Raw genomic sequence first — 17696 nt, 5'->3', positions numbered from 1 at the left:
ACACTTGTCGTTATGATTACAACTGGGACGTGGAGAGAAGTGTTATTACAGCCAATCAGCACTGAAACTTCTGTCGATGGGACTGAGAGCAGCAGTGCAGCTGAGGAACAACAGGACCCAGCGGGCTTGTTAGAGCTGAGAATGTGCAAAGTATTCCAGCTGTATCACGCAAGTAATGACCTGTTTTAAAGTGCCTGCAAATAATGTCACGCTTTCCGGTGTATTTATTTATTTATTTATTTTGCACGTTCCACTCTCGAAAGGGAATGAAAAACAGCGGTTAGGATGTTTTAGACCGGAAGGCAGTGATCCGTAAGCTACACTGAGCGAGGGGACGGCAAGCGCAGGAGGTAATTTCACCTCCGTCCTTATCTGGCTTCACACCTGGAAGCATGTGCAGGGCAGCGGCGCTCCCTCGGACATGGATTGGTTCTGACTGGGAACACCTGACTCACCACAATCTGTGACAGTGCGAGCCGAGTGGAAGTCAGGCCAGGTTAATAATGTAGCAGCATTGTTACCGGGCTGCTCTTCAATTTAATAAAGACAATTTAATAAAGACAACAGTGAGACTCCGTTATCTGTGTATTTGTGTTCATTGCACAACTGTTTTTTGAGTTTTTTGTGTAATTTGAGTAACACAAGTAGAAAAGAGTAATCAAGTCAACATCCTCACTTTCTTTATCCATAGTTTGCCAAGCTGAGCTGCTGGTGATACCAGACCATGAACAGTTGGATTTGAAAGTGTATTTTATTGTTTATGAATTTAACTTTTTGCGCACAAGAAGAAAAGTGTGATATTTGTTGCCTCCCTGACTCTCCTCCATGAATACAGTCAGCAAACCTGATTCTACACTTGTCTGTGTTTTGAATCATGAATTTGAGTTCTCACCTGTTTTCTGACCTCAGGTCTCAGTGTAATCCTTGAGCAGCACAACATCAGGGTAGACATCACCTTGTCTGGTTTAGGAGATATGAGGCAAAATACATAATTCAGCTATGTTTTTTTTTTTTTTTTCCACATACGACCTGGACAACCTGACGAGTAGATATTATTTTGCATAACCTGAAATATACTTGTTATATTGTTCCTCATCATAACTGGGCAAACTTCATCCACTTAAGACTGTGCGATAAAGCAAGAGCCACCCTGATGTGAAACTGTTTCATGAAAATCTGTTTGACGGATAAACTGTGAACTCACATTTTAGTTTGAAAAGGGCTCAGAAAAAGTTTTACATCAATAATTGTGTGTGAATGAAACAAACTTTCTACATTAATTCCAAGTTTATATAGTGTTGTCACGATGTTGGAATTCTAACTTTGATACAGTACCCTAAATAATGTTGACATTCGATACCACAGGGAAAATTTGAGGAAACCTTTGGGGCTGGAGGATCGATACTGCAAAATGGGAGCAGAAACCATTTTAAATATTCAGTATCTATATTTACTGATATTTCTATACTTGACAACATCACTTTCTACTGGCTGATTTTGAGACACATTGCTTGTGTCATATAACACACCTTATATCATTATTTAATGTATTTATTTATTGTGTGTGTGATTTGACTCCATCTGCATTGCTTTTTGTATTATAAGTTTGATGCCTAACAAAGACCTGAGCCCAAAATGTTGTTTCTTTCATCCTGACAGTGTTTACTTTCTTTCTGGATATTCAACAGTAAATACAATGCAGTAAGAAGAAAGCACTCACAAGGGTAACGGAAAGAACTGAGAAATGTGTGTGTTGGTGGGTTTTGATGAAAGAGTAGTATCTTTTCAATTATTTTAGCAATAAATCGATTCATTTGGGGTCTTCCCAAACAACCCAATCATCAGTGTGAATGTTAGCAAAGTTTGATAAGTTAAAACTTTGTGTTGCAACTTTACGTTTCTTTAGGCTTCATTGGTTTATGTATCTGTTATTACAGCACTGTGCTTGTGCTCTGGTTAGGTTTAGGCACAAAAACCAATTGGTAAGGGTTAGGAAACATTAATGTTTATGTGTTAGGGGTTAGGGGTTAGGGTTAGGGATACTCCGTCCCACCCACTCCGTCCCACCATCCCACCCACTCCGTCCCCTCAAACTCATGATATGAAAATATCAAAAACACAACAAAAGGAATCACTTACAATGTTAACTTCACATGACGTGTTTTATACACGCGTTAAAAAGGTGCACAGCCTGTGACGATGTTTCTGTGGTTCTCAGAAACTTTTCCCCCTGACATTTCATCCCGTTGACTGGGCTGCAACAATCCATTTTAAAAGCACCACTCAGCAGCTCCTCCGATAGGTTGTGGTACAGTGACCTCGCCAACGTTAGCGGCTTAATACATTCAAATGAAACTTGCCAGTGCACGTCTGGCCGTGCCCGATACGTCTCTGTCCCTGTCAGCCTGTGGGGCAGAAAATGGAGGTCAGAGCCAAATAGGAGAGGGTCCTTGGCAGGAAATGTAATGGCAGGTGCAGCGTTTTCTTTGCTCACCCTGCCTTGAGACTCTGCACATTTCGCCCCTCGCTCCTCATTTCATGTCGGTCTCATAAGACAACACTTGGGGCGTTTTTGGCGAGGACATAAGAGCGGACAGAGTAAACCAGATGCTCTTTAAATGTCACATGTCATACTTGCACGTCGTCAGCTATGTTTCAGGAATGAGTTTGCACAATCAATAGCTGGAGAACTCTGCGTTGACTGAATCTTTTGGCTCGGCGCCCACAGCTGCACACTTGCTGCGTTGGCAGTGCACAGAGGAGAGACCACAGTGTGAAACCACAATGCTCCATCGCTCTGTGCTTTGGCAGATGTACACTATGAGATATCTTGAACTGATTATATAACTACAGCGTGGTCATGCTGCAAGTTTCCAATAGGGCGGCACTCAAACATGCCTTTACAAGAATTTCAATGCCCACAGCTAATTGTCCAAATTAGTGTGAAAAAGACATAATTTGGGGTAAAAATGTGCTCATCCATTTTCCCTTCATTTGCTTCAGATATTTTCCCTCTCTCAGACTCTCATGCAATTAGGCTCTAATTGGGACTTCTCTGGCTGTTCTTTCTAACGTTTTCCATTACGGTAATACGGTACATCTCACATGAATTCATGTGAAATGATGTGCCACATTCATGGAACAGGTACAATTACACAGTTGAAATACTTTGGATTTGTGAACATACGGTATTGTTATAAGCAACTCTGTGCAGAGGGAGCCTCTGTAGCTAGATGTGAATCGGTTTTAAGCTTCACATCAAAAATTAGAATCAATGATAGGTTCAGTATGTAGGAATATTTGTTTAAAACATTAGAGAATGAATTCAAATCATCAACAGAATGGGAAGAAACAGTAGTTTTGATGTTTGATGAAATGGTCAGCTGTGTTGCAGAGATATGTATTGAAGTTAGCATGCTAACCAGCTACAGTCATCCACTTTGTACCTCAAGGGGCTGTCAGTCCGACAGCAAGCAAAACTAACCCGGGAACTCCACTGGCTGCATGCAGGTTACAGAGCAGCTCTGCTACGGTTTTGCTCCGTCAACACCCACCTGCTGTGTTTTGAGTGCAGCACGGTGCAGCACTGCTGGACAGCTGGAGTTGTGAGACCGAGGACATCCCGCAGTAATTACAGAGTCACGCACGACCGCAGTCGTACCTGTGTGTTGTGAATATAAAAAATATATCAGTTATTATAAATATCAAATATGGCAGATTGAACTGTGGAAAATGTACAAGATGACGCACGAGACAGGAACAGCAGGACATGTCACAGTGGTAGTATTGCACAGTCGATTGTTGCTGGTCGTTAGAGGTATTGCTGCGAAACGACTGCTCAAAGACTCCCTGCATTTAATTAGAACGAATCCAAAGTCCTCCTGTAGAAGGCTTTCAACATTTGTAATAACAAAAAACACTGAATTACACATCCTCTCTAGAAGCCATCCATCCGTTGATTTTCTTCCGCCTAGCCAGTTTTGGTCCCGGTGGCAGCAGGTTGAGCAGGTTACTCCCTGTCTCAGTTATCCAGCTCCTCCTGGGAGTCTCCTCCCGGTTTCTTACCTTATCAGTCACTTTCTAGGAAATTGGCTGTCACTACCAGGACCTGGAAAATAAGAGTGTCACCATTTGCTTTTGTCTGCACACGCTCAAGAAGTTAAGATGACTCTGTGTTGCTTTCCTAACCTCTTTGGTTTTCAAGAAGAAGAGCCTGTAAAGAGGAGACTTTCACAGCTCCAGGAAGAAGCCATCACACTAATATCCTCTGGTAGACCGTAATGGACATCTACCAAGTCCATGGCGGCATTTATTCACTGTCCTACTAATAACACCCATTAGATTATTGCCACAGTCTTGGCTAACTCCTCTTCTCTACAGTTTTTAAAGATGTTTGGCATCACAGCCTGATGAACCTAACCTTTGGCTCTCTCCCTTTCCCTTCACTATTCTCCACCACCCTCCTTCTGCCCGCTGCCTCTGCCAGGGTTTGGTTTTGTCCTTGGCTCCGTCAGACACATCCATCTATCCACCAGTCCGTCTGCTTTTCTGTCTATCTCAGACACAAAAACGACCATCTTGATGTAAAAAAAAAAAAAAAAAAAAAGCAATAACTTATCGTCTAACCTTCTCTCGTTTTTGTTCAGTCGATGGCTTGTGACTGCTCGTGATGGACTGTCGTTTGTGGGAGAATATTTCATGCAAAAATTGGAATTGCAATAACCATGACATATCACCGGAGCCCATTACAGCTCTGCCCACTTCCCATTAAAATGATAATATATGATTTCTTTTTTTCCCCTCTCTCAGCGCTCTGACAAAGCATTTTGACTGTGATTTGGGGGCTGATTTTTCTTTTCATCTTTGAATTTCCAACTGAAACAGCAGATATGTTGTTTCTCAACCTTGTTCCACGATGCATCTGTGCGTAATGGGTCAATTATTATTACTGGCTTGCGCAAATCTAGCCTCGATCTTTCCCCCTGGATGGACGGAAATACCAAACATTTTTGTATTTATTATTTGAGTTTTTTTTTTTTTTTTTTTTTAATATATTTTTGAAAAAAAAAAGACTCCAAATAAACCTATATCTCTCGCGTGCAGGCTGGCAGGCGGGCGGGCAGCAGGTCGGATCTGATCAGGGTCCAGCGGGAGGAGGGAGGAACAGAAAGAGCGCGTTTGGAGACGGGAAGCTGCGCGCTCAGTGGTGTTGTGTGGCGCGCACCTCCCCTCCCCTCCCTCCCCTCTCCTCTCCGCAGCGCGCACAGCCTCCTCTCCTCTCCTCTCCTCGCCTTCGCGGAGCTCTGCTCGCGATTCCTGCGCTTCGTGCCAGAGCCTGCAGCTGTCTCTGCTGCGTCCCGCCGCCGCCGCTCTTGTTGTGGGAAATCGTCGCCCTTTCTTTTACGTGACGGATCGACCGCAGACTTTTTGTTTTTGTTTTTCGTTTCTACTTCCTCTTCGGCCCCTTGAAGTGTGGAAGGGTGAAAGAAGTCGCAACTTTTCAACAACAGTGTTTGGAGACTGACTGGAGACACCTGACAGCTCGTAACGCCCCGTCCTGCGTGTTGACTGAAATCTCCGCCACAGTGAAGGCTATAGGAATGTGGAATACTAGTCTACCACAGCGGTGAGTGTTGCAATGTGTTAATCACCTCTCTCTCTCTCTCTCTCTCTCTCTCTCTCTCTCTCTCTGTATGTGTGTGTGTGTGTGTGCGTGTGTGTGCGTAGGCGTTCCGCACAATGAAGTTTGGGGCTTGAATGGTGACTTACTGCATGGCCGCTTGGGTTTAAATTCAAACCCATCAAACCATCAGCGGCGTGGAGCGACAGATCACTGGCGTGTCCGACTTGTTACCTGATGTCTAAGTGGCAGCTCACACATCAAAATATGTCCCCCCCCCCCCCCCATCTGCTCTCCCACAGTGAAAGGACCTGCCTCTGCCCCTGACGCCATGACCGCAGACCTGAACCTGACCTCCCTCCTGAATGTCACCGATCTCCACAACCACACGCGAGGAGGAGGAGGATGCTCCCTCACCAAGACGGGCTTCCAGTTCTACTACCTGCCCACCGTCTACATCATGGTCTTCATCACGGGGCTGGTGGGCAACAGCCTGGCCATCTGGATGTTCGTGTGCCACATGAGACCCTGGAGCAGCATCTCCGTCTACATGTTCAACCTGGCCCTGGCTGACTTCTGCTACGTCCTCTCGCTGCCCTTCCTCATCTTTTACTACTTCAACAAGACCGACTGGATATTCGGCGACGTGCTCTGCCGCCTGCAGCGCTTCATATTCCACGTGAACCTCTACGGGAGTATCCTGTTTCTGACCTGCATCAGCGTGCACAGGTACACCGGGGTGGTGCACCCGCTCAAGTCTCTGGGCCGGCTGAAGAAGAAAAACGCCGTCATCACCAGCGCTTTGGTGTGGGCGGTGGTCGTCATAGCCATCTCCCCCATCCTTTATTACTCCAGGACGGGCTCCAAGCGCAACGCGACCACCTGCTACGACACCACCACCGAGGATGAGCTCCCGGGTTACTTCATCTACAGCATGACTCTGACCGTGTTCGGCTTCTGCATCCCGTTCATCATCATATTCTGCTGCTACGGCATGATCGTCAAAGCGCTGATCTGCAACGACATGAACAACGCGCCCCTGCGCCAGAAATCCATCCACCTGGTCATCATCGTGCTGGCCGTCTTCGCCGTCTCCTACCTGCCCTTCCACGTGATGAAGAACCTGAACATGCGGGCCAGGCTGTACTTCCAGAGCCCCGACATGTGCGAGTTCAACAACCGCGTCTACGCCACCTACCAGGTGACGCGGGGGCTGGCGAGCCTCAACAGCTGCGTGGATCCCATCCTTTACTTCCTGGCCGGAGACACGTTCAGGAGGAAGCTGTCGCGGGCAACCAAGAAACCTTCCAGGAAGGGCGACCACGTCCTTCAGTCCAAGAGCGAGGAGACGGCTCTCAACAGCCTGGCCGAGTACGTGGAGAACGGCGACCGCAGGCTGTGACCTGTGACCCGCGGTCGCCTCAGAAGCCACGACTGATGAAATGCGCTGTGTGTAAAATTAAACCAACGATGGTTCATAGAACTGTCCATATTTAACCCTGTGATGACCATCGCTCGCTGTGTTGATAAGCTATCGTACCGTATCGTAACGTGTCGTACTCTCAGCGTTAGAGCCATCACTCTTCATCCTCATCGAGTAGTTAGCGTTGCTCACGCCGTGGACAAAATGAACGTCGCGAGCTGGGAGGAAATGGGTTTCCCCCCACCCGGCTGTATAGCGTCCCGTTCATCAATTTGCTGCGCAAGAAACTGGACTGAGAACGGATAGCGGCCTGCTCCTGATGCTAAATCAATAGCCATTAAGCAGGTGAGAGCTCGTGGTTAAGGAAGTGTACCTGGGATGGCTTTTAGAGGGAAGAGGAGTAAATGCACTGAGGCCGAGATGGCTGCACGGACGGGCCCGCGCAGACGTTGTAATGCACTATGACTGGGGGAGTCTCTGCTCGGAGGGCTACCTATCACTCCTCCTTTCTTCCTCCATCTATTACTGACTGGGGCGAGGAACGTGGTCGACCAGTTTTTCATTTTGACAGCTCTGAGGTCGAGGCCTGCGATGGCTGTGTTACCGCAAGTCTTTTTTTTCCCCCCTCTCCCTGTTAAAGAAAACCAGAAGATAACACTTACAGTATTTTTGTGTAAATGAAACAATGAATGTTTTTTGTTTTTTTTTCTTCGTTTGAGGTGTACTGTACAGGATGTTGTGACGTTTCCAGATGAGTTTGTGTTGTTGGCTGTTTTTTGTTCACTAATCCACACATTTTAGTGCATGAGTCCGACTAACCAACTGCCAGGATCTGACTATGACATGATCACTCTTAAACGGGGGCACTGTGTCGTTTTGGAGAAGAAATTCAAACTCTGGATTCATGACACCAATACCCCCAGAAAACTGTCTGAACCTAGAAAAGTGGCAGGGTCTGCCACATGTAAACAAAGTGAAAGAAATTGTGTTGTCCTTTTGAGGTGAGTTTGCTTATTCAGTTTATTCAGTCATGGAAACAAAGAGAGTTTTACTCAGGCATGAAATAATCAGTCACCGAAGATCTCAAATTTCTTCCCCAGAAAGACATAGTGCGCCTCTAACTGAGCAGAACAGACACACACACACACACACTCTCACTCCATCACCTGCGTTGTGACTCCATCAACACATTGAAGACTTGTTTGTATGAGATACCTCAAAGTAAATACTGCACTGTGCCCGTGTTTGGACAGATAATCATTTTCTATCTGTTGTAAATGATCGTGGAGCTCTCTTCTGTACATATTTTACCCGTCGGACGACGTAGGTGTTTGATGTCTGTACTAATGCCTTTGTAATTGTCGTAATGTGGTCAGCTGTTTGTCGAGAAAAAGGGAGGTGAATCACCTGTACAGGATATTTGGGGGCCACGTGTATCTTTGTCAATAAATTTTGATATTTAAAACGTGCCAGACGATGCCGTGAACACTCAACACGGTCCTCTCAAGATTCAGAGTGTTTGTCAACTTTGCTTCCCGAGCGCTGTTGGTTTTGGAGGCGTGCGTGCGGAGCTTCCTCGCCCCGCGCCCTCGTCTGTCTCCGCGCTGCTGTTGACTTTATTCTCCAGCGCAGCCGGGAGGAAACGAGGGGGGACGAGGGAGGAATAAAGAGTGGCACCTTTTTTCTCCTGGCTTATCCTAAGACAGCTTTTGTGTCCGTCACAATGGTGTGGGGGTTATTGATGCAGACGGGGCTTGTGAGGCTGTCGCCAGGACCCCGGGGGCCTGCGCGGAGCGGTGGGCACAGGAAGCCGACAAACCCTCTTCCTCCGCACAGCGCCCGTGAATACAAACGGCTTTTGATTTCCTGGCTTTGAGGTGCGAACAGCAGAGCCGGCCTTGGCAAATGTGTGTGCGTGTATCTGTGTGTCTCTGTGTTACAGAGCCTGAAGGCAACGCAGACCTTTTTCGAGTAGGTGGCTGTTTTAGCTGTTGTTTCCGTTTGTTGGTTATTGGCTTTTGTTTCATAGTCAAAAAAGGGAGGCAATGCGACTGCAGAACCACATCTTTATGCATGTGCATCGGTTTATTTGTGGAACATATACACCTCTCTGTTCTCTGCGCACACGTGATCAGATGAAAGGAAGGTTAGATCCAGCCAGCGCCGAATCTCGAGCCAGCGCCAGTGCTTTAGACCCCGAGTGTCAAATCTTGACTTGCACAAAGTTGGGACGCCTGCCAGTGTCTCCTCCCTCCCTCCGCAGCCACCTTTCACCTCTTTTTTCTCTCACATCCTCCTCTCTTCATTCTAGAATTAGAAAAAAAGACTTTCTTTTTTTTCCTTAACCACATTTCAGCACCTTCGGGGGAACGCTGTTTGAATAGCAGGCAGTTCGTTAACGGAGGAGAACAGAGGGAAGAGTCGAGTGTAGAGAGTAATGGCAGCTGTGGAGGACAAAGTGTGTTTCTTTTTGCCTGTGGGACAGTGTTGTTGGCAGGGGAGGCCCCCACAGGGTGATCGCGGCGAGGACAGCTCGAGTAAGATACCAAGCTTTGTTTGGTGGAGATTTACAGTGGGAGCTGGCAAACCCACATCCATCACGGGGGCACCGTCTGCCCCGAGCCAAAATCTACCACCGACCACACAAAAAAACCCCAAAGGTAATCAAGCTGTCAGTGTGTGGTCCCTGGTGATGTAAACAATCACAGGACAGTGTGATCATTGTGATGTGGATATGTTGCAGGATTTAACGGCTGTATGGACGACCCGGTCCTCTCCTGATTTTAACGTGCAATGCTGCACTACTGCAGTGCACAGATGCGCCCTGACAGCCATGCATTCTGAGGTACGGTGTTTGTACACAACAGGATGCCATTTTTCAGGAGAAGTCACACAACCAGTTACGTGCTCTCATCTGTTGCAGTTGGGTAAACAGCGTTAGAAAAATATTTTGCTCGGCGTCTCTTGGCTACAACACCGCGGTACTGACACACTTTGATACTAACATGTGTTTACTCGCTCCGATCAGGCACCGACCTACCACCCGACCCGACAGCAGAGCACTCTCTCCGGGGCCCTCGTTGCACTTATATGGTAATGTCAGACTGCCGTGGCATATTTTGGGCTTTATTGTGAACTCGTGAGAGGAGATCCAGGGACTCCAGATCACACGCCGCCGGTCAGGTGAGGGTGGGCTCGCGCCCAGCTGACAGTCGAGGGCTCTGGCTGTCGACGCATGCTCCAAATGCAAACGAGTACGTCCGTGTCGTTCATCACAGATGAAGACGCTGCTCGGCGAAGTTATCAGTGCGCCAGCCAGCCAGCCGTCGCAGTGGAAATGCAGGTGCAAAGCAGTGAGGGAGTGCAATCATTCGCAGGCGCGCAAACATTTATTTTGGTGATAACGCAATTTCGCAGGTTTGATGAAAAAGAAGCCGCCGGAGACAAAACTGTCAGATTATCCCTGCTGAGCTGATCAGCAACGTGTGAAGTGGAGATGACAAATGAGGACTGCACGGATGAATGTGCGGTCAAGGAATGTGCTTATGCTCAAACATGTCTATTTAGTGTGTGTCATACACTTTCAACTGATAGTAATTTGAAACCAAGCAATCTAAATGTACTCAAGCACCAGACTTAAATGGAGGAGTTTGTTTATTTAGTAAGGCATAAAGAAATTGGTCCATGAAGATCTTTCTCCTCTGATTAAAAATCCCTCCCCAAAACTATATGGTGCACATTTAAGTTTTTCTAATCTGAAGCTAGTTTATATTTTTTGCTGTTCTGCATTTCTCTTGAAGTTCAAGTCGCTATTTACTTTGCAGAATAAGGCTTTTGAATAAGAAGAGCATAGAAGGTGTGATGCATTGTTAGACTGTGAATTAAACCACCCGACCGTTTCTATAATTGAGTAAAATTATCTTCTCCGCAGGCGGTGACGGCATGAAAAGGCCTCATACATATTAATGTGTCAATAATAACATTCCCGTATCATCGTATATGATAATGCAACGCTGGAAGAAGTGAATTTTGCCTGCTCAATGAATAATTTCACCTTTAGACTTGAAGTGTATTGTGCTAATGATACTGAACAGGGGGTGTTTTAATGCATTATTTCCATATTAGTGTCTTTATATTGTGGTATACTTTTGCTTGAGTGGGAGATTTGACTACCTCTCTCAACACATGGCGTAAAACATGCAAGAAGTTTAAGATTTATCTATGGAGTTCTTTTCAAAACAAAATAATAAAAGCCATCTAGCATGAAAGATTAATCAGGCTGACAGTTTTGCAGAAACATTACTTTGTTAGAAGTGAAAGACACTCAAATAATAGTACTTGATTAAAAGTATTTCTGTATCTGATATTAAACATACTTTAGCATAAAAGATACAAGTAAGGACATATTTACATGTATGTCATTAATAAATATATTAAATAAATGACATCGAGTTAAACAGAAAAGTACAATATTTGCCTCCAAACTTGGTGGAGTGGAACTGTACAGTGGCAGAAATCAGAAACACTCGGGTACACGTACAAATACCTCAAAGTTCTGAAAGTACTTAATTACATTCCATCAATGCAACGAAAGAGCAGGAATATAGAATTTACAGAACAGAACACATTTAAATAATAAAGCAAAACATGTTGAGAAGTCATTTCCATTATAGCTCATTTAAGTTGGATGATCAGATAGCGTCCGTCCCTTCAGTTGTGTTTTGCATAACTCCATCTGCACACTGACAAAAAAAACACTGCCGAGGGAAAACGTATCAAGTGACGTAGCACGAATGATAGCCTATCAAAACCCGGGATGACCCGGGGGTGGGGCTGCCTTCCACAGTAAAAGCCGGGCCGATGTGTTGACTGTCGCCTGTGGTGCTGTCGCTACCCCGACTCCACGTTCATCATGTGTCAGACACACGATACATGTTCAGGTGATGAAGCTAAATATAGGCCCTGATCTAACGCTTGTATGGACAAGTAAAAAAAACAAACAAACACAGACACGCTCTTTACGATGATGAGAGCATAACAACAAGCGTGAGTTGTAAAGCCGTCGTTATGGCTTGGCCCGCTGCCATGAACAGTAACATCAGGCCAGCGTTGTATATGCAGAGGAAGGCTGAGGATTAGATGGGACTGGGAGAACGAGTGGGAGAGAGTGTGTGACGGGGAGCAGAGGCTGTCATATTTCAGATGTCAGAAGGTTTATGATCAATATCTCCGCAGCCACTCCCATCTGGCTCCTTTTTTGATTTTCTGCAGCCTCCTGGCATTAACATCGATCAACCCGAGCGACCGGCTCGTTCCCTGACATCCACAAGCCAACATCTTTGCATCAGTGTTGGCCTCAGTGGTCTGAGCGAAGAGTTCAGCCTGGCATCTGAAAGTCAAATAGCGGCCCGGCTTCGTTGCTGTCGGACCAAAGAATTCACATTATTTAAAAAAAGAAAATCACCCTGTGGGTTTCACGCAGCATACATTTAGTAAAGGGGAAGCTGGTGCTGTTCCACTTTCAAGAGATATCACAAGGTGCCGTTTTTGCAAGTAGACGGACGCAGCTGGGTGACAAGAGGCGTTGCGAGATGGAGCGCAGACGTGCTCGCCCTGCGCGATAAGAGTTACGAGATAGCGAGTGTAGCTCTGAAATGAGGTGAGGTTAAATAAAAAGGTAGCCCGCCGCTGGGGAGGATAGAGAAGAGACGCGATAAGGAGAAGGTGCGAGGAGCTGTGCACTGCAGCGATACTAAGTATGCTGTCGGCATACAACAAAGTTGCAGCCGAAAAAGAAATCAGGGGACTGTGAGAGAAAAGAGTAGGGATAAAAATTAAAGGGTATATGAAGGTGCTCGGCCCACTGGTGGCAAATGCTCTGCACAATATACAACACAGAGAGTGGTGGAAGAAATGTTCAGATCGCTTTACTGAAGTAAAAGTACCAATACGACGATACATGCCAAGTAAATGTCCAGCGTTCAAAACCTTAAATTCACTTCAAGTGTCAGTAATAAAACTAGTTCTTGTGCAGTAAAAATAGTGTTTTACTCTGTGCGATGATTCGATATTACTGCTGTCGTGCCAGGTTTGGCTGTTTTATATGCCGCTGGGTGGTTTAACCTGCAGCAGCGCTTCATATCCTATGAGATCATATCATAGAGTCAACTTCTCATGGGCTCAAACTGCCCTGTTTTTATCCTTGTCACAAAGTATCTTGCATCCGATCCACGGTGGCTTCTGAAGGGGGCCGGTGTGATGTTCGTTTCCAGGTTTGCGCTTTTTATTCTCGGCGTCTAGTAGAAAATGTCGATGTGCTTTTAGTGTTGAAAAAACACATTGTTTTTCTCATACGACCCACCGCTGCAACACCTCTAATCCCCCGCTGAGTGAACGCTCCATTTTTCATCGCCTGTCTCTTTAAAGGTGTGATTTTTGTCAAAGAAAAAAAAAAGGTAACAGAATCTGAAGAAGTGAGAGATTTGTTGTCTTGTCAAAGCGATCTTCATGTTGTGTTGAAGTGATATCCACTGAAGCATGCTAACCAGCTAGCCAGCTGGCCCGACTGTGTGTATTTCTCCATTGATTGAGTACTTTTGATGCTTTCAAAGTGTTTATGTAACACCAGGACCTGATGTGTACTTGAAAAACAGACGGGAAAATTCCACTTTCTTCAGTATGTTACCCAAATATTAAAGGTGCCATATGTTAGAATTTTGGTTTCATTTGTTCAAACGTTTGCTAGAACTATCAACAGAACAGGAAGAAGAAACTGTTTTGATGTCTTCACATTGTGTTGAAGCGATATCTATTAAAGTTAGCATGCTAACCAGCTAGCCCCTAGCCAGTTTGTACCTCAAGAGGTAATAGTCCCATAGTAAACAACAATGACATCCCTGCCCTGGTGCTTCACTTCTTTAACTAGCGGAGAGCAGCTAACAGTTATTCTGGTGACATGCTGCCCCCTATTTGTTAGGAGTATGAATTCAACAGTTGGTCAGTCTTACATATTGCACCTTTAAGTAGTCAATTTAGCTTTTCAGTCAAAAAAGCTATGTCTTGTATAGCATTCAAGTGGTTTTATTTGAAATGAGAGAAGATTTGAGATAGAGAGGATGAGGGTCGTGTTGGAGGGATGAATCTTGATGAGCACCTCTCCTGTGGTTCCTATAAGGGAGAGGAAGGTTTAAGATGAAAGTTTTAAGCCTGACACATCTGTGACGGTGGGGGAGAAACCGGAGCACCACGCGGAAAAAACCACGCGAGGACTGGAATGTGAACTCTGACCTCTGGGACCTTCCTGCTGTGAGGCAGCGATGCTGTGGTGTTTGATGGGACCCAGGAGGTGAATTAAAACTGTGCATGCTTCTGCATGTTCTGCTGCTCCAGTTCATATCATCTCTCTTTTGTCTCGTGTCCGGAAGTCTTTTCTCCACACCTGACTGTTGGAATAATATGTTTACATGTGCAAAGTCGCACAAATCAAAGTGAAACATAATGAGACTAAAGGTCATGCACCATTAGGCCAGAGAGAAAACAGTTCAAAGAGTATCTGGATTTAAACTTTCTAGACATTTAATTAATTCTGAAGCACCCAAACTAAGTTAGAATCAAATTCATTCCAGCGGCCAAACTGGAAGATTTTTTTTTTTTTTAAATGAGTGTGAAGCAAGCCCCCTTAGTGTTGAGCTCCTCTCTGCCTGCAGCCTGTCTGCATAGTTATGAAACTACTGTAAAGGGTGATGAGCTATGCACTCCACTGAGAGTCCAATGCTTTTATTAGCTGGCAACCCGTCAGTCTGCCCGCTGCCCTGCTGCAAGGCTGGATGATAAATCTCCTCAGACCAAAGTTTGTGCACTGGCAGATTACATCCAACGCTCCGTATTCACGGTGCGCAAGTGAGTGTGGGGTTACAGCGAGTGGGAACGAGATGTTGCACGGAAGGAAACAAGACGCTTGCGAGGAGCGGTGTGTAGGCATGTCTATATATACAGCAGGTGAATAATGGAGATATTTGCTAAACATAACATCTTTCGCCTTCGCAGGTTCACTCCTCCTTCTCAACAGTTTTGGTTCGCCGTCACGCCGGTCCGAAGAAGAAACTGTGAAATTTCATTTTCGTGTGGATCCGACACGGTGTTCAGGAAGTCGCTCGTTTAGTAATCGATTGCGTGCCGTGTGATTTGCCTCTTCACGAAGGCCTTCATCAAACCGGAGTGCCTCTCGCAACAAGAAGGCTAGAGGAATGAAGCCTGGCACAAAGTAGTATAACAACATAGGATTCAATCATTCACAGTAAGAAGCTGATTGGAAATTAAAATCAGGGCCTTTAAAGTCAGGGCTCCTATATTTTATTTTGTTTTTGGTTTCCTTACACGTGATCTATCTACCGTCTTAAAGCCACACGTCTCTTGGGAAAAAAGGCTTAAAGTTTAATTAGAATTTCTGGATGATATTCTGTGCTACAGTTCAACGTCTCCTCCTCCTCTGGTCATTAAACACCTCCGATTTCCAGGCACAGTACAGAGGACGTGTTCTCAGTGGCAGCAACATAGCCCAGAGATAAAGACGTTAGACTCGGTTGTAATGTACACAAATGCAGATCCCTACGTAAGATACAAGTCTGAGAAATTTCTCTGGATGAAATGTTTTCACTTTTGTCTAGATTTCAGCCCTGTTATACCAACAACTCTGTGCAAACACTGCTCAGACTCTGCCGCTCCAAATGCAAACACTCAAGCCGCTGCTTTTATTTGAATCGACCTGCTCCCCGACTGTGCTGTGAAAACAGGGGCGAAATAGCAAACTCGTATCTGTGCATGGACGCGCGATGCGAGTTGTTTTTGTTTACTGTATCCTAAGAGTGGCTATAGATGCCACAGGCCAAGTCCGAACATGCCGAGGATCTCGGAAACGGCTCTCGACACATCGGAGAGAGTGTGTGAGACGACTCCAAAGGATCCTCAGTCAGCCTTTCATCTTTCCGGTCGAGTGCCCGGAGGCCGACAAAACTGCATGATGAAAACATTGATGTCATTACAGTCATCACATTGTAATCAACATTACTTCATAATGATACATGAAAGCAATAGAACCTGTTAAATCATGTAATTCACTCATATTTCTGTTGTCATGTTATCAAGTTGTTTTGGATCATAATGTTTTCTGTGTGGAGCAGATCAGACAGAAGTGCGTTTGCTTAAATAGGTACTTTCTTCTCCACTTCAGTCCCCCCCCCCTTTTTTTTTTATATGTCCACTCCAATACTGAGGAAGCCTATGTGGTACTGTTTACTCCACTGCTTTGATTTGATTACTTTTAGCTACATTTTTGTTTGCTTTTTAACTGTTTAATATTTGTATTTATTTATTCATCATTACTATTATTATTGTTGTTGTTGTTGCTTATTAAATGTTTTGTTCGTGCTTTATTGCTGAGAAAGTATTGTATATGACAGACACAGTGAAGAAGGAACCGGGCCAGCTGGACCAGGCCGGGGAGGAGAGGGGGACAGATCCAGGATGGGAGCCACGTTAATCCAGCTCTGGACTGAATGCTGCTCCTGGCTGATGCCTAGTCGCAGGAAAATCAAATGGACAAAAGGGACTCGGGTTGGCCAAAGAACAGGAAATCTGTCGCGCCCAGAGACCCGTGTTCACCACCGCATCCAGGATCAGGCTGTCGCTCTGGACTTGTGGGCCGTGGATGAGGAGGGATGGACTCAGGTGGAGAGTTGACGGAAAGTTTACTTGATGTTGAACTATTAATATGACGATGGCGACCACATCAACATCACCAGCTTGCTGATCACCCCAATGCAAATGCAAAAATGTATGTGTGTAAATGTGTTTATGTATATACAGTATGTACATAAATAACTGTAGGTCTGTATGTAGGTCTGTGTTGGTGTATCATTAAGGAGAATTTCATTGCATTATGCAACTGTGTGTTGTCTAGGGACAAATAATCAGAGATGGCAAATGTACACATTCTTTATCAGAGTAGAAGTACAGCTGCTGGTGTAATAAAAATGACTGTGGTAGAAGTAGAAGTATTAATTCAACTTCTTTATTCATGTAAATGTATGATTGTACTGGCTCTGAAATGTTCTCAAAGCGTTAAAGTGAAAATCCATCTGGTTCTCACGTCGTATTGATATAAATCAGAGATTTAAAGGCTGAGTCAGCAGGATTTCTCCGACCCGCTCCTATACACAACACAAAGATGTCTCACACTCAGGACATCAAGAACGGACGATTGGGGTTGGTGAAGTGCCCTGAGCAGCAACAAACTGGGAAAATAAGAAAACTCCAGGCTGAGACGAGACACTAACACATTCAGATACATTAAAGTAAAGTAATGAGAAACTGTAAAGGGTAGAAACTACAGATATTTGTGTTAAAATGTCGAGAGTAACAGTAATATGTTGTCAAAATAATAAGTACAGGTAACCGAAAAATCTACTCAGGTGCAGTAATGTTGTGTTTGTACTTTATCATTTCCCACCTCGGCAAATCACCTGTGATGTTTTACTGTGGATTAAAAGAACCCAGCTGATTATAACGTGTCTGAATCAGAGCCACATTGACTTTTGATTCTATGCCTGTGTGTGTTTACTAAAGTACAGTATTTGTACACTGTGGTATTGCCTC

At 45.1% G+C, this 17696-nt stretch overlaps 1 protein-coding gene across 7 annotated transcripts; it reads left to right on the top strand.

The window, feature by feature from the left end:
- Positions 1 to 5231: 5231 nt before the first annotated feature.
- Positions 5232 to 17089, top strand: p2ry1 (purinergic receptor P2Y1). Of its 7 annotated transcripts, none has more exons than XR_005071879.1 (3): positions 5232 to 5626; positions 5923 to 9888; positions 16502 to 17089. XR_005071879.1 is itself a non-coding variant. In XM_037081886.1 (2 exons), exon 2 carries the CDS (start codon positions 5952 to 5954, stop codon positions 7020 to 7022), a length of 1071 nt encoding a protein of 356 aa, XP_036937781.1. In that variant the 5' UTR covers positions 5232 to 5626; positions 5923 to 5951; the 3' UTR covers positions 7023 to 17089. The 7 variants fall into 7 exon arrangements, 1 of the variants encoding a protein (XP_036937781.1); XR_005071875.1 differs by having other exon boundaries at positions 5923 to 15012; positions 15090 to 17089; XR_005071878.1 differs by having other exon boundaries at positions 5923 to 15041.
- The last annotated feature ends 607 nt before the right edge of the window (positions 17090 to 17696 follow it).

Source organism: Acanthopagrus latus, chromosome 2 (assembly GCF_904848185.1).
Source record: "Acanthopagrus latus isolate v.2019 chromosome 2, fAcaLat1.1, whole genome shotgun sequence".
Taxonomy (NCBI): Eukaryota; Metazoa; Chordata; class Actinopteri; order Spariformes; family Sparidae; genus Acanthopagrus; species Acanthopagrus latus.
This window is presented reverse-complemented; position numbering and strand designations above follow the sequence as displayed.

What these genes read in the sequence shown, in the direction of transcription:
- p2ry1 (XM_037081886.1), top strand. Translation starts at nt 5,952, where the DNA reads ATGACCGCAGACCTGAACCTGACCTCCCTCCTGAATGTCACCGATCTC.